General features: G+C 31.7%; 1 protein-coding gene across 34 annotated transcripts in view; it reads left to right on the top strand.

Annotated features, from left to right (window-relative positions):
• Positions 1 to 24,431, top strand: part of LOC145297554 (serine/threonine-protein kinase mig-15-like) — a 1,203,941-nt gene that overhangs the window by 867,472 nt on the left and 312,038 nt on the right. For all 34 annotated transcript variants that reach the window (XM_080143552.1, XM_080143554.1, XM_080143544.1 and 31 more), the window contains one exon: positions 22,960 to 23,084. In XM_080143552.1, coding sequence (XP_079999678.1) covers positions 22,960 to 23,084 — 125 coding nt within the window. The remainder of the gene's footprint in view (positions 1 to 22,959; positions 23,085 to 24,431) is intronic.

The following is a 24,431-nucleotide window of genomic DNA, read 5'->3' as shown; positions in this document are numbered from 1 at the left end:
TCTTTTGTTTGGATCCCCCCCCCCACAACATGCACACCTCTAAACACCCGGGCAACGCCAGGTACCCCCGCTAGTCTATATATATAAAAGGCAAAATGTGTGTGAGTGTGTGTCTGTGTGTGTTTGTATGTCTCGCAAAAACTTTCGACAGAGGCCACGGATTTTCACCAGACAAGTATCATTCTAAAGCTCGAACCTCCGGCCGACAAATATCGAAAAATTGGGCAAAAACATTCATTACTTCATCCTCAACGGCTCTCTTTTTTACAAGAAGGGGTGAAAAAAAATGTTATCTTCATGACAAGATGGCTTTACGCATGCGTCAATACGTGCAAAAGACGTTGTACATTGAATTCGTTTAAATGTTATAAAAACCGACCTACTTTCATCCACGGGTCTATAGCGCGATGGGTTAAGTGACAGTGTCGTTATCTAAAGATTTCATGTTCAATCCCAGTTATCAGATGTACTTTTTTCTCGATTTTTAAACATTTATTATTGAAACGAGGTTATTTATACCATTTTTTTTTTTTTTCTCTCTCTTTTCGCTGTGTTTTTTTGTTTTTGTTTTTTTCCTATTTTGGGGTTTTTGTTTATTCGATTGTTTTAAAGAAGTTTTACGTCCGTTTGCTGTTTTATTTGTTTTGTTTTTTCCGATTTTTTAAAAAAGTTTAAACAGGGTTATTAATTCGCTTATTCTTCCCCCCCCCCACCCCACATACACACCTCCAAACACCCGGGCAACGCCGTCCTTTTTGGGGGGGAGGGGGTTTGTTTTTCCGATTTTTTTTTTTTTTTTTTTTTTTTGGGGGGGGGGGGTCCGATTTTTTAAGAAGTTCTTTACACACACCCCCCACACACATACATACACACACCTCCAAACACCCGGGCAACGCCGGGTACCCTCGCTAGTCCATTATAAAACTCAATATGTTAGCAATTTGAACATTACCATGTGGACCAATAAAGGTCAAAGTATTATAAGATTATGAAGGAGCCTAATATCATCGTTAAAGTTATCTCTTAAGTTTATTTGGAAACATTAAGATCCACTTATCAAACAAAAGAATTTAACAGAGAATCCCCAAAAGAAATATGACATTAATTTAGAAATAAAAAAATATATTAAACTATCAAATTAAGGAAATCTATATATTCTTTATATATGCCCTATATAAAAGGACATTTTTGGTGTCTGTCAGATAAAATATTTGATAGAATTTCATTTGTCATATCATATGAATCCAAAGATTATTTTGTTGGTATAGGTTTCCCCGATATTTTTTTTAGTCAGAATTCTTTCTAGAAAGACATCGGGTCCTTATGATAGGAACTACAAGAAGGTTGCTAATATTCTAAGTGAAGATAATTTTTGTGAAATGAACGGGATTTGAACTAGGAACACTCAAATCGTCATTCTGTCGTTAATCACTAGACCACTGTCACCTCCAATTTGATCTGTATATTCCTTATATATATATATATATATATATATATATATATATATACACATTTTTTATTCTTTTTTAAAACAGTAATCTACATACAGCGTAGCTCAACTGTTTCTAGGGATATAAACTTCAAACCATGTTTCCACAGTCCGGCGCCTTAACCGTTAGGCCACGAACCCTAGATGAATTTACTGTTTATTTTTATCGCTTATAAATTTAGATTTGTTGTTGTTTTTTTTTTCAAAGCCAATATTAACCGAATCTATCGTTTGAAAAAACAAATATATATATATATATATATATATATATATATATATGTATAATTTAGCTTGAGTGTTTGTAGGTGTGTTTTGAGTAAAAAAAATGAATAAAAATAAGTTGTAGTAGGCAGGCAGGCTCGAACCCATGATGCAAAAGCGTAAAAGAAAGTGAAAGAAAATCTGACATCTTACTGCTACTCCATGACGCGACTGGAAGTTCGCAATGTATAAGTTAGGCAAAGTCAATCCAACTGATACGATTACAATGACTTGCAAAAATGGCTCACAAAAAATCGACCCCTCATTGTAGAAAACTGCCTAGTTGAGGGTGAAGGAATAAATGTTTTTGGCCAATTTTTCGATATTTGTTGTCCGAGATGTTGAACTTAAAAATAATACCAATCTCGTGAAAATCCGTCGCCTCTGTCGAAAGTTTTAGGCAGACATACATACGTACATATATTTAAACAGACCGGTGAGATTTATATTATAGATGACTGTATTGCTGTGCTTTTCTAGATGTTAATCCAATAAAACTCAAATTTTCATAAAATAATGCTCAATAACAAATAGAGCTGTATTATATTATACTTTTATTTATACACATTATTAGCTACATATGTGCATACATGTTTTAGGTATGATTTCTTTCAAAATCCAGCATCATCAGGCAGCTGGTCTTTTATAATGATTCTGGATTGCAAAAGAAATTACAGCTGAAACATGTATGCACATATATAGACAATAGTGTTTGTATAAAGAAAATTATGAAATAATACAGCTCTACTTGCTGTTAAGCATTTGAAACCAGTTGAAACTAGAAGCCTGGTGACACTGCATTTCAGTAGAAATCACAGCTGTATATTTCATATATATGCTTGTATAAATTAAGAAAAGTATATAATAGACACTCAGATGTGTTTATCAGCTTATAACGGAGATGTGTTCCCAACAATGTCCAATCTGGTTTTTGATGTAAGTCAGAACATATGAAAGTAAGCATTTCCACCATTCACCTATGCAAACCCAATAGTAACATTGTAATCATAAACACGGCTTCTCTATGATATATATTCCAATTACGTAAATGACACGAGGAACATACATATAAGAATATGAATAATGAAATAAAACCGCAGTTCCAGAGCAGATGGAAAACAACACAAGTCTCAGTTTATCACTTGGTGACAATGAATCCTTCCATCGCACTCAACAAACTACTTCTGGCTCAAAGTTTGAATTTACAACACCAACACTTAAAACCAAAACTATGAGACTGCATCGTAACAAAGAAATGAAGATTTAGAATACTAGCCTGGGTGTCTGGAATTGCCCGGGTGTTTGTAGGTGTGTGTTGAGCAAAAAAAAACTTTTTAAAAACAAAAAGTTGTAGTAGGCAGGCAGGCTCGAACCCCTGACACGAAGGCGGAAAAAAAGTGTAGGTGTGTGTAAGGATGTTGGTTGAGCAAAAAAATAAATAATAATAAAAAAAGGGAAAATTATGAGCGCAAAACAAAAAAAAAAAAAAATTAGGAGTAGTAAGCAGGTTCAAAACCATAAAATTGATGTGCTCACCACGATTGTGACGTCACAGGCGGTCAAAATAACATCTTTTATGCAACATCGTTGACACAAGGTTTGAATGACTTGCAAAAAATCGAACCCTCCTTGTAGAAAACTGCTCAGCTGAAGATGAAGGAATTAATGTTTTTAGCTAATTTTTCGATATTTGTCGTCCCAAGGGTAGAGCTTCAAAAGGATACCAATCTCGGGAAAATTTGTCACCTCTATCGAAAGTTTTAGGTAGACATACATACATACATATATTTAAACAGACAGGTGAGATTTATATAATAGACTAGTGAGGGGTACCCGGCTTGCCCGGGTGTTTGGAAGTGTGTGTGGTTTTGGATAAATCAAAACTCCGGGGGGGGGGGATAAAAAAAAAAGTTTTGGTAGGTGAGTATGAGGACCGAACCCGAACTCTTGAGGCAAAGTTGGTAATTAAAGTGTGAAAAAAAAACGTACGACGTTAACCACTGGGCTACTGCGACATACAATGGAAACACGTTGGAATTTATTTAAGTATTAAAAACAGAATTGACACATGGCTGCAATAAAAGTTAACTCTACTGCTTCTATTTGACCTCATTAATGAGGTCATAGAAGTAGCGGACTTAACTTTTGCTCTGCTTCTATTTATTAATGAGGTCAAATAGAAGAAGCAAACTTTTGCTGCAGGGCAGCTTTTGGGTTTGTTTACCCAGCTTTGACTGTTTTTTCTCCCAAAATGTTGGGGGGAGGGAAACCAGCTCCCCATTGTCCAGATTGAATAGCAATTGTCTGATATGTGGAGTTTGGCCCCACATTGATCAAAGCTGATTGCTTCTGGACATTTCCCGGCACGATGCCAAGAAAGCACCGTTTGAATTTTTAGTTTCACTTTATTTATACTAAAAAGCAGGACAAACAGTCGACAGAACGAATAGCGTGAATCTCATAAAAGTCGACGTTAATAAATCTAGAGGCGATCCACGTTCCCAAATCCTAGATATTATTATTTAGGGAGCATATAAACAGTTCTAAGCGATCGTAACCCCCCCCCCCGGGAGCATGTGCAAAAAAAGCCTTTGCAAGACATACACAAAATAGTCACACATTTTGCCTTTTATATATATAGATGACCTGAGGATTTTGTAAATATCTACTATAAATACTTGACATATTTAAAACAAATCGCAAGAAGAAAAGTTTCAGATTTGTTTTTATATTTATTTTCTCTGGCTCCTCGTCATCCATATGTGATTAATCCATTTCAATTCATTTGAAGTTTAATAATTCATGTCCATCTAAAATCTATTAAAATGTTTTTAGTTGGAACCATATCTGCATTCATTAAGTAACTTTCTGATTTTATCCAATCAAGTAAATTGTTTGGCTCATTTTATCATTTGAGCACGGGTTTAATAATAATGAGTTAATTATTTTTAGTACAAAGACAGATTAGAGTACCAACATTTTCTTCATTAAAATTTACTACAGAATATTTAGATTTTATTTCAAATTTTCACATTTTAGAAACCGTGTTTCTCTCCTTGCTTATATTTGAAAACATTTTTGGTGATATCGATTTGTTACTGCATTTCTCGTGCAACCAACAATGGCTGAAAAAGGTTTAATGAATGGAAATGTATGAAAATTTTTTCCTTTCTCAAGTGAGTTTGAGCTCTGATAAGTAACGACTCACAGCATTTTCTAATGGCAGAAAATCATTTTATATATTGATTCCCTACTACATTCTTGGATGTTTCTTGGATTACTCAACTGATTTTTTTTTTTTACTTCACTCTGATCCATTCATACTTTGGATTACAAATCCTTTTTTCTAGATCTTAGAGTATACTTTCATCGATTATTTGCTCTTTTACCTTGAAACTTAATTCGCTTAAATTCTTTTAAAGATGTCTTTTAATTCACAGAAAGTTTATATATTTTTTTCAAATTTATGCTAGCAGTAATACATTTTTATTGGTTTTCATCCTCTGATGAAAATAGCTTATCTTAGAACAATTATGACCAAAGATTATTCTTACTTTTTAATTCCTTGTTTGAATTTTTGGTGGATTAACAAGTATTGTAATTTATTCAATTTTTTAATTTTCATCACCATTTTCTTGTTTGTTAATTTGATCCATACAGTATTTTGAGCTTTTAATATCTTGATAGGTTCTAATATAAAGGATATATTTATCTTTTTGATCTATATACCTATAAAGTTGAGTTTTTTTTTTTCTTGCTCTGACATTGATGTTAAAAGCCTGCGTTTTCTATTTAAAAATTATCATAACAAACTTAACATATTCAGTCATGGGTATATGAGCGACTACATAAATGTTAACTAATTTTCATATTCCTTTGAAAAATAACTGTTACTTTATTCAATTTTTATGGTTTCTTATTAGATAATTGATTTCATTTCATTATTACGCTAAATTCTATTTATGCATAGTTTCTACATTCTGCATAATTGCATAGAATTTAAGATGAAAACCTTCTAGCACATGGAAATATATATATGTATGAAAAGAGAATGGAGGTGAAAGGACCTGAATACTCAATGTTTCGCCGATTTATGCGGGCTTTTTCCTTGACCATCCCTCCCTCTTGAAAAAGCCCGCATAAATTGGGTGAAACGTTGAGTATTCAGGTCCTTCCACCTTCATTCTCTTTTCATATTGTCGGATGTAATCCAGCTTAACAATCATATATAATATATATATATATAATGAATATTTGGTCTATAGATTTAAAACTAAATATATATAGGGTAGTTGAACCTCAGGAATACTTTCGATTTGGTTTTTAGCCTGTAAAAATAGCTGCTAAGGAGTCAAGATTGAAAAGCAAAAGAAAAAAGTGAACCTTGGCAGGAGTAAATCGATTAATTGAATGTGTACATATACATTTTTAAAGTTACTTAAGTTTTAACCTTTTTCATCCATCAGCACTAAAATAACAACTAAACCTGGAGTGCTGAATGTTTTGGTTTCGATTCCAGCTGATTGCACCGATTGATTTACTTTTGAAGCCATTACCATGTATATTGAGTACAATAGATAATAGGATTAACAGATGATTTTTTTTTCTATTATCATAAATATGATAATCATATTTATCATATTTAAGCTTATTTTATGACCGGACAATGCCAGGCAGCCTGCTATTATGTATATAGTCATCTCCATAGTGGTTTCATTGTGTGTTGGCTCTTCAGTGTGATTAGACATGGTAAGTGTTTCAAGTGGAGATTCGAAATCTGATTGCTTGTAAAGTGGTCAAGAATTTTACCCATATACTTCTACCTTCACCACTACTGATAGAAAAACAAAATACAATGTGTCCACTCTGTCCTCAGTCACTACCACCACCTACCCCGTTGTGTGCACATACTACAATGCAGAAATTGTCATCAGTTCTTGCGTATTGATCTTTGCTTGATTTTATCTTGGTTCACTGCTAGAGATCAGAGTTAAGCCAGAGAGAGATAGGGATAAGCCACTGAAACCTTGAGACATTCCGTATTAATCTGATGTGTTTGGCTTGTAGGAATCTTGGCAGTATTAGAAGCAGTAATGCACAGTGTCGTACTTGTAAGGTTTCCTGGCCCGTATATGCGTGTGTGTGTGTGTTTGTCATGTGTGTGTTTGTTGTTTGTCATGTGTTCTTCTTGCCACTGTTGTGTGCAAATGCCAGTCAGGCAGAAAACCTATTTCCTCTTTCCTGGTCATCGCTTCCTTTAATTCTTAGAATTGGCAAATCTAAATTCTGTCATTGAGATATCACGTCTGCATTCTATGTCCCTCTTTCTGACTGTCTCTCTTTTACCCCCCCCACACCCTTCTTTCTTTTTCTTTCTAAACCAAGTCCATCCAATATTAGCTTTCCTTATTTCTTAATATGACACTATTTTTTTTTTTTTTTTTTTTTACATTATATTTCATCTCTTCGCTCTTTTAAGCTTATGAAAATATATTTTTTGATGAAGAGGATGCCATCTTGCTTAAAAAGCTGCAGATAAAAAAAGTATAGGATCATTTATTAACAGTAACAACATATTAAATAAAACGCTCAAACATTGTACATATAAGTTGGTCTGATGAAACTTATGAAAATCAAAATGATGTTAATTTATAGCATAATATTTATTTTGGATGATAAATAAAAAAAAAAATGTCTGCGTATTGTTTGAATTATTCAGGCCTCTGTTCTCATCTTAAGTGCCATTTTCGTAACATTCCGGTCGATGTAACCTCCAACCTTCTTTAAGTTTAACATGTTGAATTTGGGAATCTGCACAGATTTTTTTAATGGTATCTTTTATTTAAGCCACGAAAGTAGCACGCTCGTGTTTTGTTGTGCAAAATAAAACTCAGTGAGAACAATAGTCCGAATAATAGAAATAATACAAATATATCAGGCCTCCTCAAAAAAAATTCAGAAACATTAAAATATGTATCAAGAATGGACTAGGGAATAGGGGGGGGCATATCTTGCATCGGTACTGTATTAGTTTTGTTGATTAGAGAGGGTTCATGTTAAATCTTTAACTTGAATATATATAAATACTGTATTGCCTTCCATGAAAGATACTGTGATCGACAAGATGTGCTTGTTTAGGTGTGGCATACATGCAAGTTTAACCAAACTCTTTAGATTGTGGTGTCTTTTACAAAACATTGCATTGTGTAGACTTATGTCGTTAAAATTTTATTTACTTGATCACATGTATAAGCATAGAAACGGTTTACAAAATCATAGCACACCTATAATTACCATATATTTCAGCGTATAAGGAAACCGTCAGATAAGACGAGGTACAAAATTGAAGCAAATTTTAATGAATTTATTATATATCGGTTGTATAAGACGACTGCTAAAACACGAGACCATGTTTGTTTAGCCTAGGCTAGAGATTGCAACATCATGTATCTTACGAAATATTTGTTTTTAAAGATGATTTTTAAACTTCAAGGGGCGTCTGTATGTTTTTACTATGTAACCCCCCCTTCTCTCTCTCTCTCTCTCTCTCTCTCTCTCTATATATATATATATATATATATATATATATATATATATATATATATATATATATACTAGTAGCAATAACTAGCATTGCCTGGGATTGAATCGCAAAACCCTTGTCCTATAACATCATATTAACTTTTTTAATTATGTTTTCCATATTACTATGCAATTTTGAAGGTGGGGCCTAAAAATATTACAGAACATGAATGTAGTGAAAGGGAGTTTAGTTCCAATTACATTTTAATATTAGATCCTTTTCTGATATTTTCATGCACACATGTGTGTGTGTTTTTTATATTATTACTATGGCTAAATGTAAGTTGATCAATGTTTGTTTGTTTTCCTAAGAATTTATTCCTGTATTCTTTAATAACACAAAATGCATCCCGTTTCTGGGATTTAAATATTTGAATTACATTGCGAACATCGTTTTCATATTCTCTAATTTATAATTAGCAGAATAATTCTCTTAGCTGTTTTTCTCATTCTCTCTAACTCCGTTCAATGGCCACTCTTTAATATTTCTTAACATCTCGGTGAACATTTAAAGAAAAACTGACTGTTTTAGCATTAGCATCTAATTTATGTACATGTGTCTGTACACACCAAAAACATGTGAACCTTGAATGATAAAGTAATAAGTCTCTTTACATCTATGTAAAAAAAAAATAAATAAGATTTATGGATAATATAGCCGTAAAGAGGCTTATTACTTTCAGTAATTTATGAATATCTTAGATATGTTACAGTTTATGAATTATCAAATAAATCTTAAAACAAATAGTGGTTGTGACTATATATATATATATATATATATATATATATATATATATATATATATATAAAAGGAACTTTGTAAGTTTGTGGAGCTGGGCCCGATGTTTTTTAAAATTCTACAGAAATGTACTTCATGTGCCTGGCAGTGTTCTTTTGATAGGTTTTGTATTGGAATGTCTTTGATAAGTATCGATAATTGAAAAAAAAATCTGATGAAAGAAGGAACAGGCGATTTTAACTAAAGTTAACAACTTATACAGCCTAACATCACAAGACCATTTCAGTAGTTTTATTACTACACAAGCAGAAAGGCCCAGCATATAAAATCAACAGTAGGTTCTTTGATATGACAGGAGCGTGTTCAAAATGAATGTTTTTGGTTAGAGCACAACTGAACCATGATACTTGACTTTTGCATTTAAACTTTAATTCAAGCCATTATATAAAAATAATTTTATAAAATCAACAGTAGGTTTTCTACAATACAATGTAAACTTTAATTTATTATGGAGTAAGTCACTGCGGGGGGGGGGCATGTAAAGCTTCATCCCAGTGCACCACGGTTGGTTCCCAACTAGAGCAGGCAATTAATCGATTTGATCCAAAAATGAGGGATTTCAGTTTTTGACAGCAATAAAATATTGGAAGGTGAAATATTTGATCTTCATTCAGTCCTGGGTAACGTCGGGTTTCTCTGCTAGTATGTATGTATATATATATATATATATATATATATATATATATATATATATATATATATATACGTATATATACGTATGTGTGATATAAAAGTCACTGTTTCTATTTGCTTCCCCAGGAGTGCAAAGTTAGATGCAAAATTGATTTTTAATATGAGGAGAATACAGCTCCCCGAGAAAAACAACTGGAATAAAAATTTAAATTGCCTCAGTTTGGAAGGATTTTTCCTTCACTGAAGAAAGACAAAATAAATTAAGTGCAACATCAGAACAGATACTACGTTTTGTTCTCAGCTAAAAAGGCCAAGAGGCGCTAATTCTGATTTTTCAAATGAAATCAAAGAATAGTGGTTGTGTGATCCAATGTATCACAGGTACATCTAATATATATATAAAATGTGTGCGTGTAGTATCTATGAAAGTTTTAGATAAAAAGAGTTAATTTCTTATGATTTATCTGCCAATAATTCTGACTCTCTCATCTCCACTGGGGCAATAAGAGGAGCATTGATCAACCATTCATTTGTTATTCAAAGTCTGATTGTTATTGCCTGCAGACTTTTGCTTATTGAACCGTTTGCAATGAAAAAGGACAACAGATATTAGGATGTTTGTTTTAATGAATCCGTGCGTAGTTTGAATCGCATCGTTTCTGGCTTCATTTATTCACTAATCAATAGAACATTCATCATGGTGATTATGATGATTGTGGTGCTAGTTTCTCTATAAAACAAAATCCTTCGTATGAAACGCTGACTATAAAACTAATATAAACAAGCCTGACACAGCTCTCTCTCTCTCTCTCTCTCTCTCTCCTCTTCATCCCTGCGATTCTTTGACTTTGTGAAACTACTAAGCAAATATCATAATCTATATAAAGATAAAAGGGCGCGTCTGTTTGCTTTCGCTGCCGAGTCTTGAGCTGACAGCAAATCGCCATTTACCTTTTATTTCATTAGAAAATACTTGTTTTCAGTAAATAGGTCCCCTGTAAGAGATCGGTGACATAATTTGTTTCTGAAATGGATTGTTATTCTCTAAGCAATCTCATTTGTAAAACTAGGAAAGAAAGAGCGAAAGAATAAAAGATGAAACAATACTTATAAAAGCCCTATTTATCATATTAGGCAGCAATTTGTTTTAGATGATCGAACTCTGTTGAAATGGTAACATCAAGTGCCTTAGACATTTCTGATACTTTGTCATGGGCTTTGATTAAAAAAAAAATATGTTTTTCAAAAATTTATTGATAAAAGTGCATTTATCTTCATTTTCAAGGCTCTCATTACTACTAACGAATTTCTGAAATCACCTTCCTGCTGTCCGATCACTATTTTCTGTTGATAATGGTGACTGTTTAAAAAGCATCATTACTGGATTTGAAATCCTGCAATAAAAGCCTACTCCTTTATTGTTTTGTTCGTCTTTATTATTAAATGCTTATGTACTTCAAATTTGTAATGATAAAAAACTCTTAAAGTCTGTTAAACACTATACATCACTTATTAAACATGTAAGATGTATAAAAATTTTTTTACAGAAACAACGTTTTAAGTGAGTCAAAAAATCTGCCAGTAATTTTTGAAAAAGATGAAATTTTGTCATTGTCATCTGTTGTTTATCCTTTGTGTATAAAATTCATTACTTCTTGTGTTGATCCAAAGACTCATACTTTTCAAGTTGAAATATTTATTCAACTGCTTATGCATCCAAGCATCTCTATGAACGTCTCAGTCTGTTGGTTTTTCCTTAAGTCTATTATGCTTAATTTCTAAATAGCCTCATTGAGTGAATAGGCACATATTTTGAATGCTATCAGGGTTCTGTCTGTCCATGAGTCCATTTATCATGCATTAGCTTGAAATGGCATTTTCTTTGATCCGTCATGCTCAAGTTTGAAATGGCATTTTCTTTGATCCGTCATGCTCAAGTTTGAAATGGCGTTTTCTTTGATCCGTCATGCTCAAGTTTGAAATGGCGTTTTCTTTGATCCGTCATGCTCAAGTTTGAAATGGCGTTTTCTTTGATCCGTCATGCTCAAGTTTGAAATGGCGTTTTCTTTGATCCGTCATGCTCAAGTTTGAAATGGCGTTTTCTTTGATCCGTCATGCTCAAGTTTGAAATGGCGTTTTCTTTGATCCGTCATGCTCAAGTTTTAAATGGCATTTTCTTTGATCCGTCATGCTCAAGTTTGAAATGGCGTTTTCTTTGATCCGTCATGCTCAAGTTTGAAATGGCATTTTCTTTGGTCCGTCATGCTCAAGTTTGAAATGGCATTTTCTTTGATCCGTCATGCTCAAGTTTGAAATGGCATTTTCTTTGATCCGTCACGCTCAAGTTTGAAATGGCATTTTCTTTGATCCGTCACGCTCAAGTTTGAAATGGCATTTTCTTTGATCCGTCACGCTCAAGTTTGAAATGGCATTTTCTTTGATCCGTCACGCTCAAGTTTGAAATGGCATTTTCTTTGATCCATCATGCTCAAGTTTGAAATGGCATTTTCTTTGATCCGTCATGCTCAAGTTTGAGATAACATTTTCTTTGGTTTGCCATTTTCATCACTAAATGAGCGAACTGAACGGATGCAGCCTAACAATATTCGTTTTTATCTCTGGTGTTTCTGGTCTATTTCAATTTCAAATGTCTTATTTTTCCCCCTATTTTAGGAAAGATTTTATCAGACATGAAACCGATTTCAATAAGTTAACAAGCAAAACACTGAACACACCTCACTAGAATCATGTAACTTGCATGCTGTTAGCTATGGACCTTACATAAGGGTGAAGCGGAGGAATAAAAGAAATGACAGTTTATATTTTTTTTATGTAAATTCAAAGTTGACCGGTCGTTTTGGGAGTATCATTATTCTTATAAAACTTAAGAAGAGAGATGATTCTTTCAAATTATCTCAAAATTCTTCAACGGTGCAATAAAGTGGAGAAAAAAAAAACACTTTTCAGTTTTACTCTTTAAGCGATTGTTTGTAATGAACACAAAAAAGCAACAATAACGATATAGCTCTATTACTGAACAATATCATTTCATTATAGTATCATGCACATTATGAATCTGTTACAAAATTTTTATGCACTTGCACACTTTAGAGTACCACTGATAATTATTTGTTTCCAATGTACTTGTTTTGATTTACCTACAAAATTTCAATGAAAATCATTAAAATTCCCTTTTCCCATGTAGACTTTTCTTAAACTGAAAACAAATACTTATCAGTGGCAATCTAAGGTACGCAGAGGCCCATCTTATATATATATATATATATATATATATATATATATATATAAGCAAGGACACCCGATCCTGTCCGGGATTGAATAAGGATCAACAAATGTTTTACCCTCCCATACTTTTATTGTCATTGAAAACGGTTAAGTCATTCACTTTTTTTTCTGTTCTAGTTAGGAACCTCCTCCTACAGTATACCAAAAGGAAACGTCACATGCCTCCTTGCAGTGCCTTAATCCACAATATATTTTAACCTACATTGCACTGTAGAGAATTTACTATTCTAAAATTATCTGAAAATAATGGCTTCACTTAAAGTTTAGCATGTAGAAGCCAAGTATCATGGTTCAATTGTGCTCTAAACAGAAACATTCATTCTGAATATGCCCCTATCTTATCAAAAAATCAACTGTTGATTTTATGAAATTATTTTTACATAATGACTTGAATGAAAGTTAAACATAAAAGTCAAGTATCATGGTTCAATTGTGCTCTAAAAAGAAACATTTATTTTGAATGCGCTTGTCTCATAAAAGAATCTTAAGTTGATTTTATAGGCTGGGCGTTTCTGCTTGTGCAGTGGTAAAATTTCTTAAATGCACTTGCGATGTTGTATAAAAGTGTTAACTTTGGTCAAAATTGGACTTCCTTCTTCATTTTTTCAATTATTGATTTTTTTATACTTATTAAATGCATTCTAATACAAAATCTACGTAAGATCACTTTCAGACATATCTAGTACCTTGGTGTGAAATAAAAAAAAAATCTGCCAGCCGTATCTGAGTCCATAAGGAACGAACACTCACACAAAGTTCCTTTTATATAATAGTAGAAGCTAGGTCTAAAAAAATAAATTTCTCTCATCACCTAAAGAATTTTAATTGTAAAAATAGGTTGGTGTCTAGATTATTCTCTAAGTAACAGTCAGATGACCAAATTTTTCCAAGAAACTGAATTATAAAATTCTTTCTTTTCCTTCTTCTCCCCCCCATTTCACCCATTATCTTTACTTTGGTCATTGTTAAAGATTTTTTTATTATCCAGATAACAGTATAGATTTTTTAGCAGTAAAATTGTATGATTTTCATTTTTTGTTTTTCTTTTGACTGACCTTCTCTCGCCATTCTGTTTAGTGGATGGCTGAATTCAACATGCTTTGCTGCCCATCAAATGGTTGTAATCTATTTGAGTGCATTTCTCTCCTATCAAGCATACTATTATTCCTGAAGCAGAATTTCAGAAGTTTGCCTACACGCCTCTGTATTTTTAGTAATTCACTTTTTGTGTTACTGTTCCATCTCCTTTCTTACTTTAGGCAATGTCTGGATTATTGGAGTAATATATATATATATATATATATATATATAGTCAATTGTAATAAGTTTTCCAATTTCATATTCAAATACAGATAAGAATAGCACAAGTCTTTAAGATAGCTCGATAGTGCAATACTACAGCTATAAATACTGTTTTTTAATATGTCGCTTCACTGGAAACGGACACATTTTTATGCTCATTTCAAAACTAATGTCCCGCTCACACGAACACAATGTCCCGCTCACACATACACAAAAATATTAACATCCAAAACAAGTATATTTTGAAATGATCTTACTGTAAAGATTATACACCATTTATACAGAAAATTTGAATAATTAACTGTGACACGTAATATTTGGTGGGGCTATATATTACGAAACATTTCTAAATGTTGAATGTATTGGATTGTTGTTGAGAAGAACTGTCTATAGATTGTTGTGGTACTTGGTATTTTTGTTTTTATGCATGTTTTGCAGTGTAGAGTGCCCTACTGGTATAAGTATTATAAAAGAATATATGTAAAGAACTACATTATAATAAATACCAGTAATAGACCAAGACAGTTGTATGCGTTTATTCTTAATAAAGCTGTAATTTTTTTTTTAAATGAACATAAAAATGTTTCTGGTGAAACAGTATATCATAAAAAGTGTGTGTGCGTATTCTAATGTTCATGAACTGTCAAGTTTTTGGCTTGGTTCCATGATTTTGCAAAATTCAGTTCTGCGCAATATACCATTACATCTGAATGTGTAATGTTGTACCTCCGTTTTCTAACATCAAACAAAGCAGTTGTTTTATAATAAAAGAAGATTACCTATCAAAAAACACTAAGTATGATTTACGATAACTTGATCCATAAAATTATCGTGTTCTATTCAGTTTTCTATGTTATATCTTGACTAGCATACAGACGCAACACCTATATATACACTATTGTACACCCTCTATCAAAAATGATGGGGGACAAAAAATTATGCTTCACTGGTGTTCACACTCTCTATTTAACTAGATATATTACTAAAATATTCATATAAAATCATAATGCTACATTCGTAATTTGATTTTTTATAAATTATCATTTCTAAAAAAAAGAACACAATTTTACATCAGATCAGAAAAACATGGGTACCGTCAGTTTCAAATCCACTATAAAGGGACCAGTATAAATTTAAAAATAAATATTATGCTCTTATATTGACTTTTCCTTTTTATGAATTGAGCATTTTGCCACAAACATCACACAGTGTGTGCGCGTGTAGCTAAATCAACCAATGAAGTTTTACTGAGGTTATGCATGAGTGCTCAATACCGAACTAGGGCAAGATATACTTTTTATTTGTTTTACATAAGCATTAATATGTCGCTACACATTCATGAGCATGTTTCAGTCAGCCAATTAACTTGAGACCTCTTGCTTATACAAAAGTTTATTCTGTAATCTATGGTCTAAACATTTGTATAAACAATATCGCCTGAAGAGGTCTAGCTACTTGTAACTGGCTGACCGAAACATGCTCATGAATGTGTAGCGACATGAATTGTAAGTCATGTTTAGTTTCAGAAGTTTCCGATGGGTAGTTATTCTATACAAGTCCTGGAGATGAAGAATTCTCAGTGGGAAGTTGTTTTGTACAGGTTCCGGACTTTATAATTTTGCAGCTAAAGAGCAAAAGATTCTTTTCATGTTGACATGAATTATGTGCTAGGATGCTAAAAGGGTTCATTTTTACGGAGCAATTCTGGGTTTTGATTGGCTGATAGAAGAAAGTGAATTAATTTGATTTGACATTTCCTAGCAGCAGCGTTTATAAATAGAATCTCCCAACTTTGAGGGAGCATACACCTATTAGATAGCAAAAAAAGAAAAAAAGTATATATCTATACTCCTATATTAGGGGGGGGGGCGATATTCATATTAAAAACCCCTTTTCTATTTATTTAAAAAGAATATACAACTTTGTTATACATGGGCCATGGAATTGCATTCATTTGCGAGATCTAGCTAAGTTGCATATTCTTTTAAACATTCATTTTAATTAATTCTCTATTAGTTTTTTCGATTTTCTTATAGGATGATTATCTTTAGTTAACTATTACGTGTAATTATAGTCGTGCAGATAATCTACATGATTTATACTTGCGTAATATTTGCATAAAAAGGTTATAGTAAACACAAACCTCTATGTTCATGTGTATATATAGATTTGTTTAAAAAATTTTGCCTACCAAACTCTTGTCAGTTTTTGGTCTAAAGACATGAAACTTAGTATATAGGGTATTCAAACTGATGCAAAACTTTATATTTGTGTTTTAGCCAGAGAAAATCGAAGCAAAAGTGTGAAAATTAAAGAAATGGAATTTGCCAGGTGAAGGTCGAACGATGGCATTACAAATATGCATTTGCAGTGTAATAGTTATCGGTCGATGTTTTAATTTTTATCCTTACAGCAAACATGCTTTTATAATTCAGGCATTAACGTCAAAGAAAAAAGTAAATCGTATGCTAAACATTTTGGTTTCGATTCTTGGTGGTGGCACATAAGTAATTTTTTTTTTTTTTTTTAACTTTTTAAATCTTTACTATATATTGGGTCCAATTTAATATAATAATAAATACGAAATCTGCATTAATCCAAATATCATATTTAAGCATATTTTACAACCGAGAAATGGTGGGTGGCCTGCTAGTCATTGTCCATGTAAATGATCCGTGACTTGTTTATAATGTTTGGTTTAATTGATAATGTCACCTTTTGTTATTTAATTTATGACATCAGACATCATAATCAATCTTCCCGATGTCTTCTACCTGTTTTAGTGGAGAGCATCATCCCTTTGTGACGTCATCCAGTGTGCACAGAGACAAACAAGATAAGATCCACGTAGTTTGTCATATATAGATAGATTCAAACTTATTTGATTAAAGAGAACCATTTTTTTTTTTTTTCAGTTTAATCTTTCTATCCAATGTTTGCTCTAAATATAAAATGAAGACATGAAAATAGAAAGCTCTTGTGCATCTTCGCAAAGAATGTTGAGCAGTTTTTGCTGCAGTCCGAAGGAAATAGGATTGTACAAAAAAATCTGCTTTCAACAAACTATTCCGATACAAAGAATTAGATCTTTCTGCCAAACAGAATGATTACAAATAATGATTTGTCTATTTTTACTTCTGTTTGCCATTAAGTGACCCACTAAGGTTTTGATATGCCGGAAAACAAAGCTAGCTGAACAATTTAGAAAAAAAAATCCACCAAACTACTACTTCAATAAGGAAAAAAAATGCTGGACAGAAGATTAAACCGGCAGAAGCTATCAGCCGTCTTTAATCAAACAACCTTCAATGAAATAAATTCTGTGGTAATACTAAAAAAATATGTATATATAGGCATTTTTTATTCTCCAAACTAATATAGTTGTTGAGCAAAAGGAATTTGTCTTTGATTTCATCGGCCATACTTTGCTAATGGAATAGATTATTATTATGGAATGTGATTAAGAGAAATATATGGAGGAGAGGAGGGGAGTTTGTGTCTTTTAGATATTGAATATACGTTTTATTAAGGAAGCAGAAATTGTTGTGATGACAGTTAATTGCTTTTCACAGAGAATGTTGGAGGAGTGAAACAAGGCCAAATATTTTTGAGATACATCTAAATAACGAAAATATCTGTTCAAACTTAAACCTGACAGATCGCCATGAATGCTATTTTAAACTTAAGCCTAACAAATTGCCAAAAATTCTATTTTAATCTTGAGCACCGTAGATTGCCATGAATAGAATTTCAAACTTAAGTGTGACAGATCACTGAAAAGCTGTGACAGACTGATGAACTGAGTTTTAGAAAAACTGAGGATGCAATTAAAAACTATCTTCTTGGAATTTCTGATTAGAATATTAAAGGGCAGACTTTTTTCATTACAATTCTTTGAAGGGTTTTTATTATTTTTATTTCTATTTCGCTTTTATTTCAAAACTTCAAAATTCTTAGATCAAAAGGGATTGGATATCGTTTTATTTTTATGATTAAAAATATGTATTTTTTTAATCTTATTTTTTTGTCATGTGTTAAGTGAATTTTCTTGTTGACAAGCTCTCCTTTATTATACTCAAACTCATGAGAGGTCATAATAAGCTTTTATGCTTGTCCAGCTCTCCTGAATACCATACTAGTCTAATAATACTAAATCAAAATAACCAGATTTGCCATTAAATAGCCCAAAAAGGGTTGGTATGTTGTAAAACAAAACGACCAAACCAAACACTATGAATAAATATTTGAACATTTTAAAAATTTCAAAGCATAAAAGGGTTTACCAAAATGACCGTATTTGGCGTCAAATCACCCAAAAAAGATTTGATATGCCGTAAAACAACCAAGCCAAATTAAATTCAACACTTGCTGTTATTCATTCTCTCTATCTAATGAATTTATGAACACTCGTCTTACCATCATATGATAGCAACCACAAGGGAGCCATATATATTGAAAATTTTCCTTTCATAAATATAGCAACTGATGCGACTATATTATTTTTGTATACATAAACAATAATGAAGATAAATTCTATCTATCTGGACACCTTACTGTATTTTCATGATGTATTAATATTCCTGGGTGATGCTTATAAATTGTATGTATAAAATGTATAAGCATCGCTCAGAAATATTAATATACTATGAAACTACAGAAAAGTGTCCTGATAAGCAGAATTTATCTTTATTCTTGTTGTAAATCTATCTCAAATGATATCGACCCCTTTATATGTACAAAGTATGTTGTCTTGATTTGGCTTCGTTTCAAAATATCTAAATGATCATTTTGTAGAAAAATAAATAAATAAAAGTACTATTAAGACTTCAAAAAAATTATCTTTGATCTTTGTATAGGGCTTTGTTTTCAATTGTACTCTTGCCCCAAAAGACATCCTATTTATGAACATAGATAGCACAAATTAGTGATGGGATGATTTGAGTATTTTTGCTGATTCAGATAGTTACCAATTCTGTTCTAAATCCCCAATTCTGATATAATTACTGATTTTGATTACAATTCTTTTCAGATTTCTAAATATTTAATTAAAGAGATCTTGTTTGTTTGTTGTTTTTTTTTAAATTTTTATTTTGGAATTACTGTAAAAACCTGTATAATGTGTCCATAAAAGTACACTTGTGGGCACAGGGGTGATGCATATTATAACAAATAGATTTTTCTAACTATTCTTTCCTTAATATTTTCCTTATAATTGATTAAAACTAGTAATTTGATAAACTCATTGTGAGATAGTCATCTACATTTTTCATTTGTGCCATTCCCCCCCCCCATTCCTATCATTTTTTATTTGCCATTGTTACCAACTTTGTTATTATGATATATATAGATTTTAGTTTAACTGGTAGTTTACAAACAATATTTATCATTTTACCATTGGTACAAGCAATGGACAAATTTTAAACAAAAAAAGAAAAAAATTATGTAAAGAAATGTTTTTAGAATTGGTAATTAGGCTAAAAATTTCTGATTCTGATATCACATAAAATTCTGATTTTCTGATTCCCGATTAATAGTCTCAATACTAGTACAAATATATGAAGTGGTTTGTGTGCATGTTCATTTGTTTAATTCTATTCATGATTTTGTTTTTCTTCAAAATAAAGAATCTCTAAAAAGAAAGAAATGTTAATGTGAAAATCAATTTAATTTCCTTCACTTATTCCCTTTAATTTGCCTCTTGATGAAAATTAAACATCAAAGTGAGCATTTCAGAAGCAATTTTCTAAAACTTAGGTTTATCGTTTTATTTTTTATTAAATAAAAACAAGAAAATTTGTATTTCTTTCAAGAAACCAAGTGGAATTAAAAAGAAAATAATGATAATTTTTCTTTTTTAAGATTTTTTTTTTAACCTTAAAGGCAAAATAAAGCCAAAAGAAAAATGTTTTCGTTTTTCTAATGGTAATAGCAAAGTAGAAGATAAAAGTGATCATTTAAAAAAAAAAAAAAAAAAAATTTGAGGACAAGATTTAAGAAAAAAAAATATACCATGGACAGATTCTTCATCAAGAATGAATATTTTTAAGATGAGCTGTAGAAACAATTAAAGGGCCACCAGTGTTGGGAAAAATATATCAAATTTATGCTTTATATGACCTTTATTTATTCTTAGATATAAACTTTGGTGTTACCAGATTAGGCTGTTAAGATACTAGCTTACTGACCTAGAATGCACTAACATTTATGTCATTGTTTTTCTGCGCTTTCATTTTGCAAAACTCAATCATGTTCTGTAAAGTGAAAAACAAGGACAATTTTCCTCTATGAAACAACCAAAGCAAAGACCATGATTAAATGTTTGAAGATATAAAAAACTTGAAGCATAAACTTATTTTTTTACCCAAATTACTGAATTCATCGTTAAAGAACCCAAGTTTTTATATAAACCCGTTATTATAAAGGCCGATTCAAGTTAGGATTGTATGCATAGACTTTAAGAGATTACATAAAAAAAAAATCAGAAATGACAAAAATATGAGCCGGACTTTGAGGTTTTCTGCACAACTTGAAAGTCCTGATCCAATTTTATTTAAAACTTAGTTATAGAACATTCAGTCTGTGCATTGTTGCATTAGAAATGCTATTTTAAATTTAAGCTTGACAGATCAACGAAAATGGTATTTCACATTTAAGCTTGACAGACCAATAAAACTCAGACTTAAAAAAAAATAATTTCAAAACTTTTGGAAGCATTTACACACAAATTTTAATAAATATTTATGGCTCTTGTTACAATCAACACATTAGTTTTCATGAAACATGATCATGTTTTTTTAATATTTAAATTTATTAAAAATAAAAAATAAAAACTTGTCTGACAAATCTACCTTATATATATATATATATATATATATATATATATATATATAAATATAAGCAGTTCAGCCCGGCGTTTCCTGGGTGTTTGGAGGTGTATGTTGAGCAAAAAGAAAAAAAGTGGTAGTAGGAGTGCAGGCTCCAACCCGTACTACGAAGGAGGAAAAGAATGTGAAAAAAAACGTTATGTCTTTGCTGTTACCGGAAGTGACGTAGGTTTAAATTACGGCTAGACAATCAAAAAGAGGGGATGACTTTTGAAAATATCAGCAAGAAAAGTGACCCCCTCCCTGTAGAAAAGTGCCCAGTTGAGAGTGTTTTTAGCCAATTTTTTGATATTTATTGTCTGAAGGGGCGAGCTTCAAAACGATACTGATCTTGTGAAAATCCATCGCCTCTGTCAAAAGTTTTAGGCAGACATGTAAACATACATACATAGATTTATATATTTGTAGCTCAAATTTTCGACCCAAACCGACTAAAAAGCTTGCCCTATCTCTGAATACTCTTTATGTCAAATTTCAAATGTTTAGACCAGAAAGTGTCTGAGTAATTTGGTAGAGGCCGCAGAGGTCAATTTTTTTGTAACTTTGACCCCTTAACATTTATTGTTTTGGGCTCAAATCAAGTTAGTTAGATCCATGTCCAAGGAACCTATATCTAAAATTTCAAATGTTTAGACCCAGAATTGGCGGAGGAGTTTGGTAGAGTTCTCAAAGTTCAAATCGTTGACCTTTGATCCCTTAACAGCCAAATTTCTGGCCGAAAACTGATTGCAAAGATTTTCCCAAATCTCAGTATATCAAATTTCGAGTCTGTAGACTGAAAATTGACAGTTATTGCGTAAGGAAATGTACACACACACACTTTCACTTTTATAGATATATAGATATTCACTTAACGATATTTAAAAAAAAAAAAATGCCATCCTATTTCTTATAAACATTGTCATGTGGGCCATGTGCTTGCACTTGACTCTAAACTCATCCAGCTAACATCCCGACAGATTACTGCAAAGAGAGATTTAAAAATCTCTAAGAAAAAAAATCGCTTGGAAAGGACTAATTTGGGATGAAAGTTTGTTTAATATCTTTAAATATCTATCTAAAGAAAAAATATATCGTTTTGACTTTCTAAAAAAAAATTAAAATATTCACTTATAACAGTATTTAAAAAAAAAAAATAGGTGGCATTCTATTTCTTATATAAAGCATGACAGACCAATCAACTGATAGCTGAAGAAAATTATAGTGAAAACATGTAGACATATCTTAAAAAAGAAGTGGGGGGAGTTTCTTATCAATAAAATGCTTGAAAAGGCTGAGCGATCAAAATGACTAACTTATGTCGTCTCATTAAACACCATCTATTGGAAACCTTCAATGAAGGCCTCATTCAGTTTCTCTATACAGGTTACCAAATTTCTCTCCTCGGTATAGCGTAGCTTTTTCCTTTGGCATCATCTCACTTTTCAAATGTTTTCGTTGTTGATTTTCCTTTTTGTCTTGGAGTCCTTTTATATCATCAAAATTCTTTTCAGAAATTCAGTCCTTTTGTTTAATTCTAAAAAGTCTTTGAACAATTTATGGGTTCTACACAAAGAGAATTAGCAAAATAATATTTAAAAATATATGCCATTAATCTCGTTTTATAAATGTTTTTTTTTTTTTCTGTATATTATCTTTGATGAGCAGCCGTATTCACTTTGTCCGTCATTTACTAATGTTTTTTTTTTTTCTTTTATTTCCAGCTATGCAATCACCACGTCATAGCAATAGTGGCGTACTGCCTGACCTGTTACCACCACATACACCCCCACAGTCAAGATCACCGCCGATGCCACAAAGACCTCAAGACAAAAGTACATCTGAAGAGGTAAAATCATTTACACTTTTCAAACTAGTTTCTAAGTTGTTTGGCTTATAACAGCAGACATTTTTTTTTCTTTTTTTTACATAGACATCACCACATTATCAAGGCCCAGAGGCCACTCAAGGATAAGGGTTAAAGAGTGTACAGTAGAAATTGGACAATATATTAATCATTAGTAATGAAAATTTGGTAAATTTGATAACTTATATGGAACGGCTCATCAAGAACTTATTTACTTTAGACTTGAACACAACCATATTGTAGTAAGCCGGAAAGCAGAAGACAATTCCACAGGCGTGCAGTTCTAAGAAAGAAGCTTTGTTCATGGAATCTACGATTAGGTTTAGGCACAGATAAAGAGTGGGGGAAATTATTGATAGTGTTTACAGCTAGACGAGTGTTTCTTGTGAAAATTTGGCGAGAGGGGACCATAGATTGAAGCTCAGTCGAACACTTTCCATGAAAATAACGATACTTCAGTCTATCAGGCCTAATTAGACCCATTTGTACTCCCCCCCCCTTCCACAAATTAAGACTGTAATCTATGCATGAAAATGCGAATCATTCTAATGAAAATGGTGACTTGGTAGACGTTTTATATATTGGTGCATATGAGAGGGGAAGGGGTTAGTTAGGAGAATTTACGTAAACGACTTTAAATCATATTAAATTTTTATAGCTCCAAAATCTTAAAATTCTATGATCCTGTGACTCGGTTGCTGCTACTTGGAAAGTAGACAAATTATTTTCCCCACAAGTATGTCAAAAATATGGCATGTGCATCTTAAGGTAATTATTTTAGTATTAATCCTATATATATATATATATATATATATATATATATATATATATATATATTATGATTGTCCTATTTTCAAGTCAGATCAGTGTGACTAAGTGTATAAAAGTATTAAACTGAGATTTAACCTCTGGACATCAACCACTATTGATAGTGACATTCTGATGCTCTGACTAAATAAACCTGCTGCTATTAAAGGAAGAAATATTTAAATGAATTTTTTAATCATTTGTTTACTTTTCTACAATTTTGATAATCTACTAGATTCGATTCAATAAATAAATAAATATATATATATATAGAGAGAGAGAGAGTCAATAAAGAAAAAAAATGAAGGTCTAAAAACTATATTGTGATATATATATAGATTTATTCATTTATTTGATAAGGGTATACATCAATTAGGGGTGTTGGGTCAGTAGAAACTGTTCATACCATGGTATTTTGAAGCCTCTTTAATTCCCCCATTTATTATATATATATATATATATATATATATATATATATTTATTATATATATATATATATATATATATATATATTTATTATAT

This window comes from Euprymna scolopes, chromosome 18 (genome assembly GCF_053919585.1).
Source record: "Euprymna scolopes isolate OS-2025 chromosome 18, ASM5391958v1, whole genome shotgun sequence".
NCBI classification, from domain to species: domain Eukaryota; kingdom Metazoa; phylum Mollusca; class Cephalopoda; order Sepiida; family Sepiolidae; genus Euprymna; species Euprymna scolopes.
Note: the sequence above shows the minus strand (reverse complement) of the source record. Positions and strands in the feature narration are given on the sequence as shown.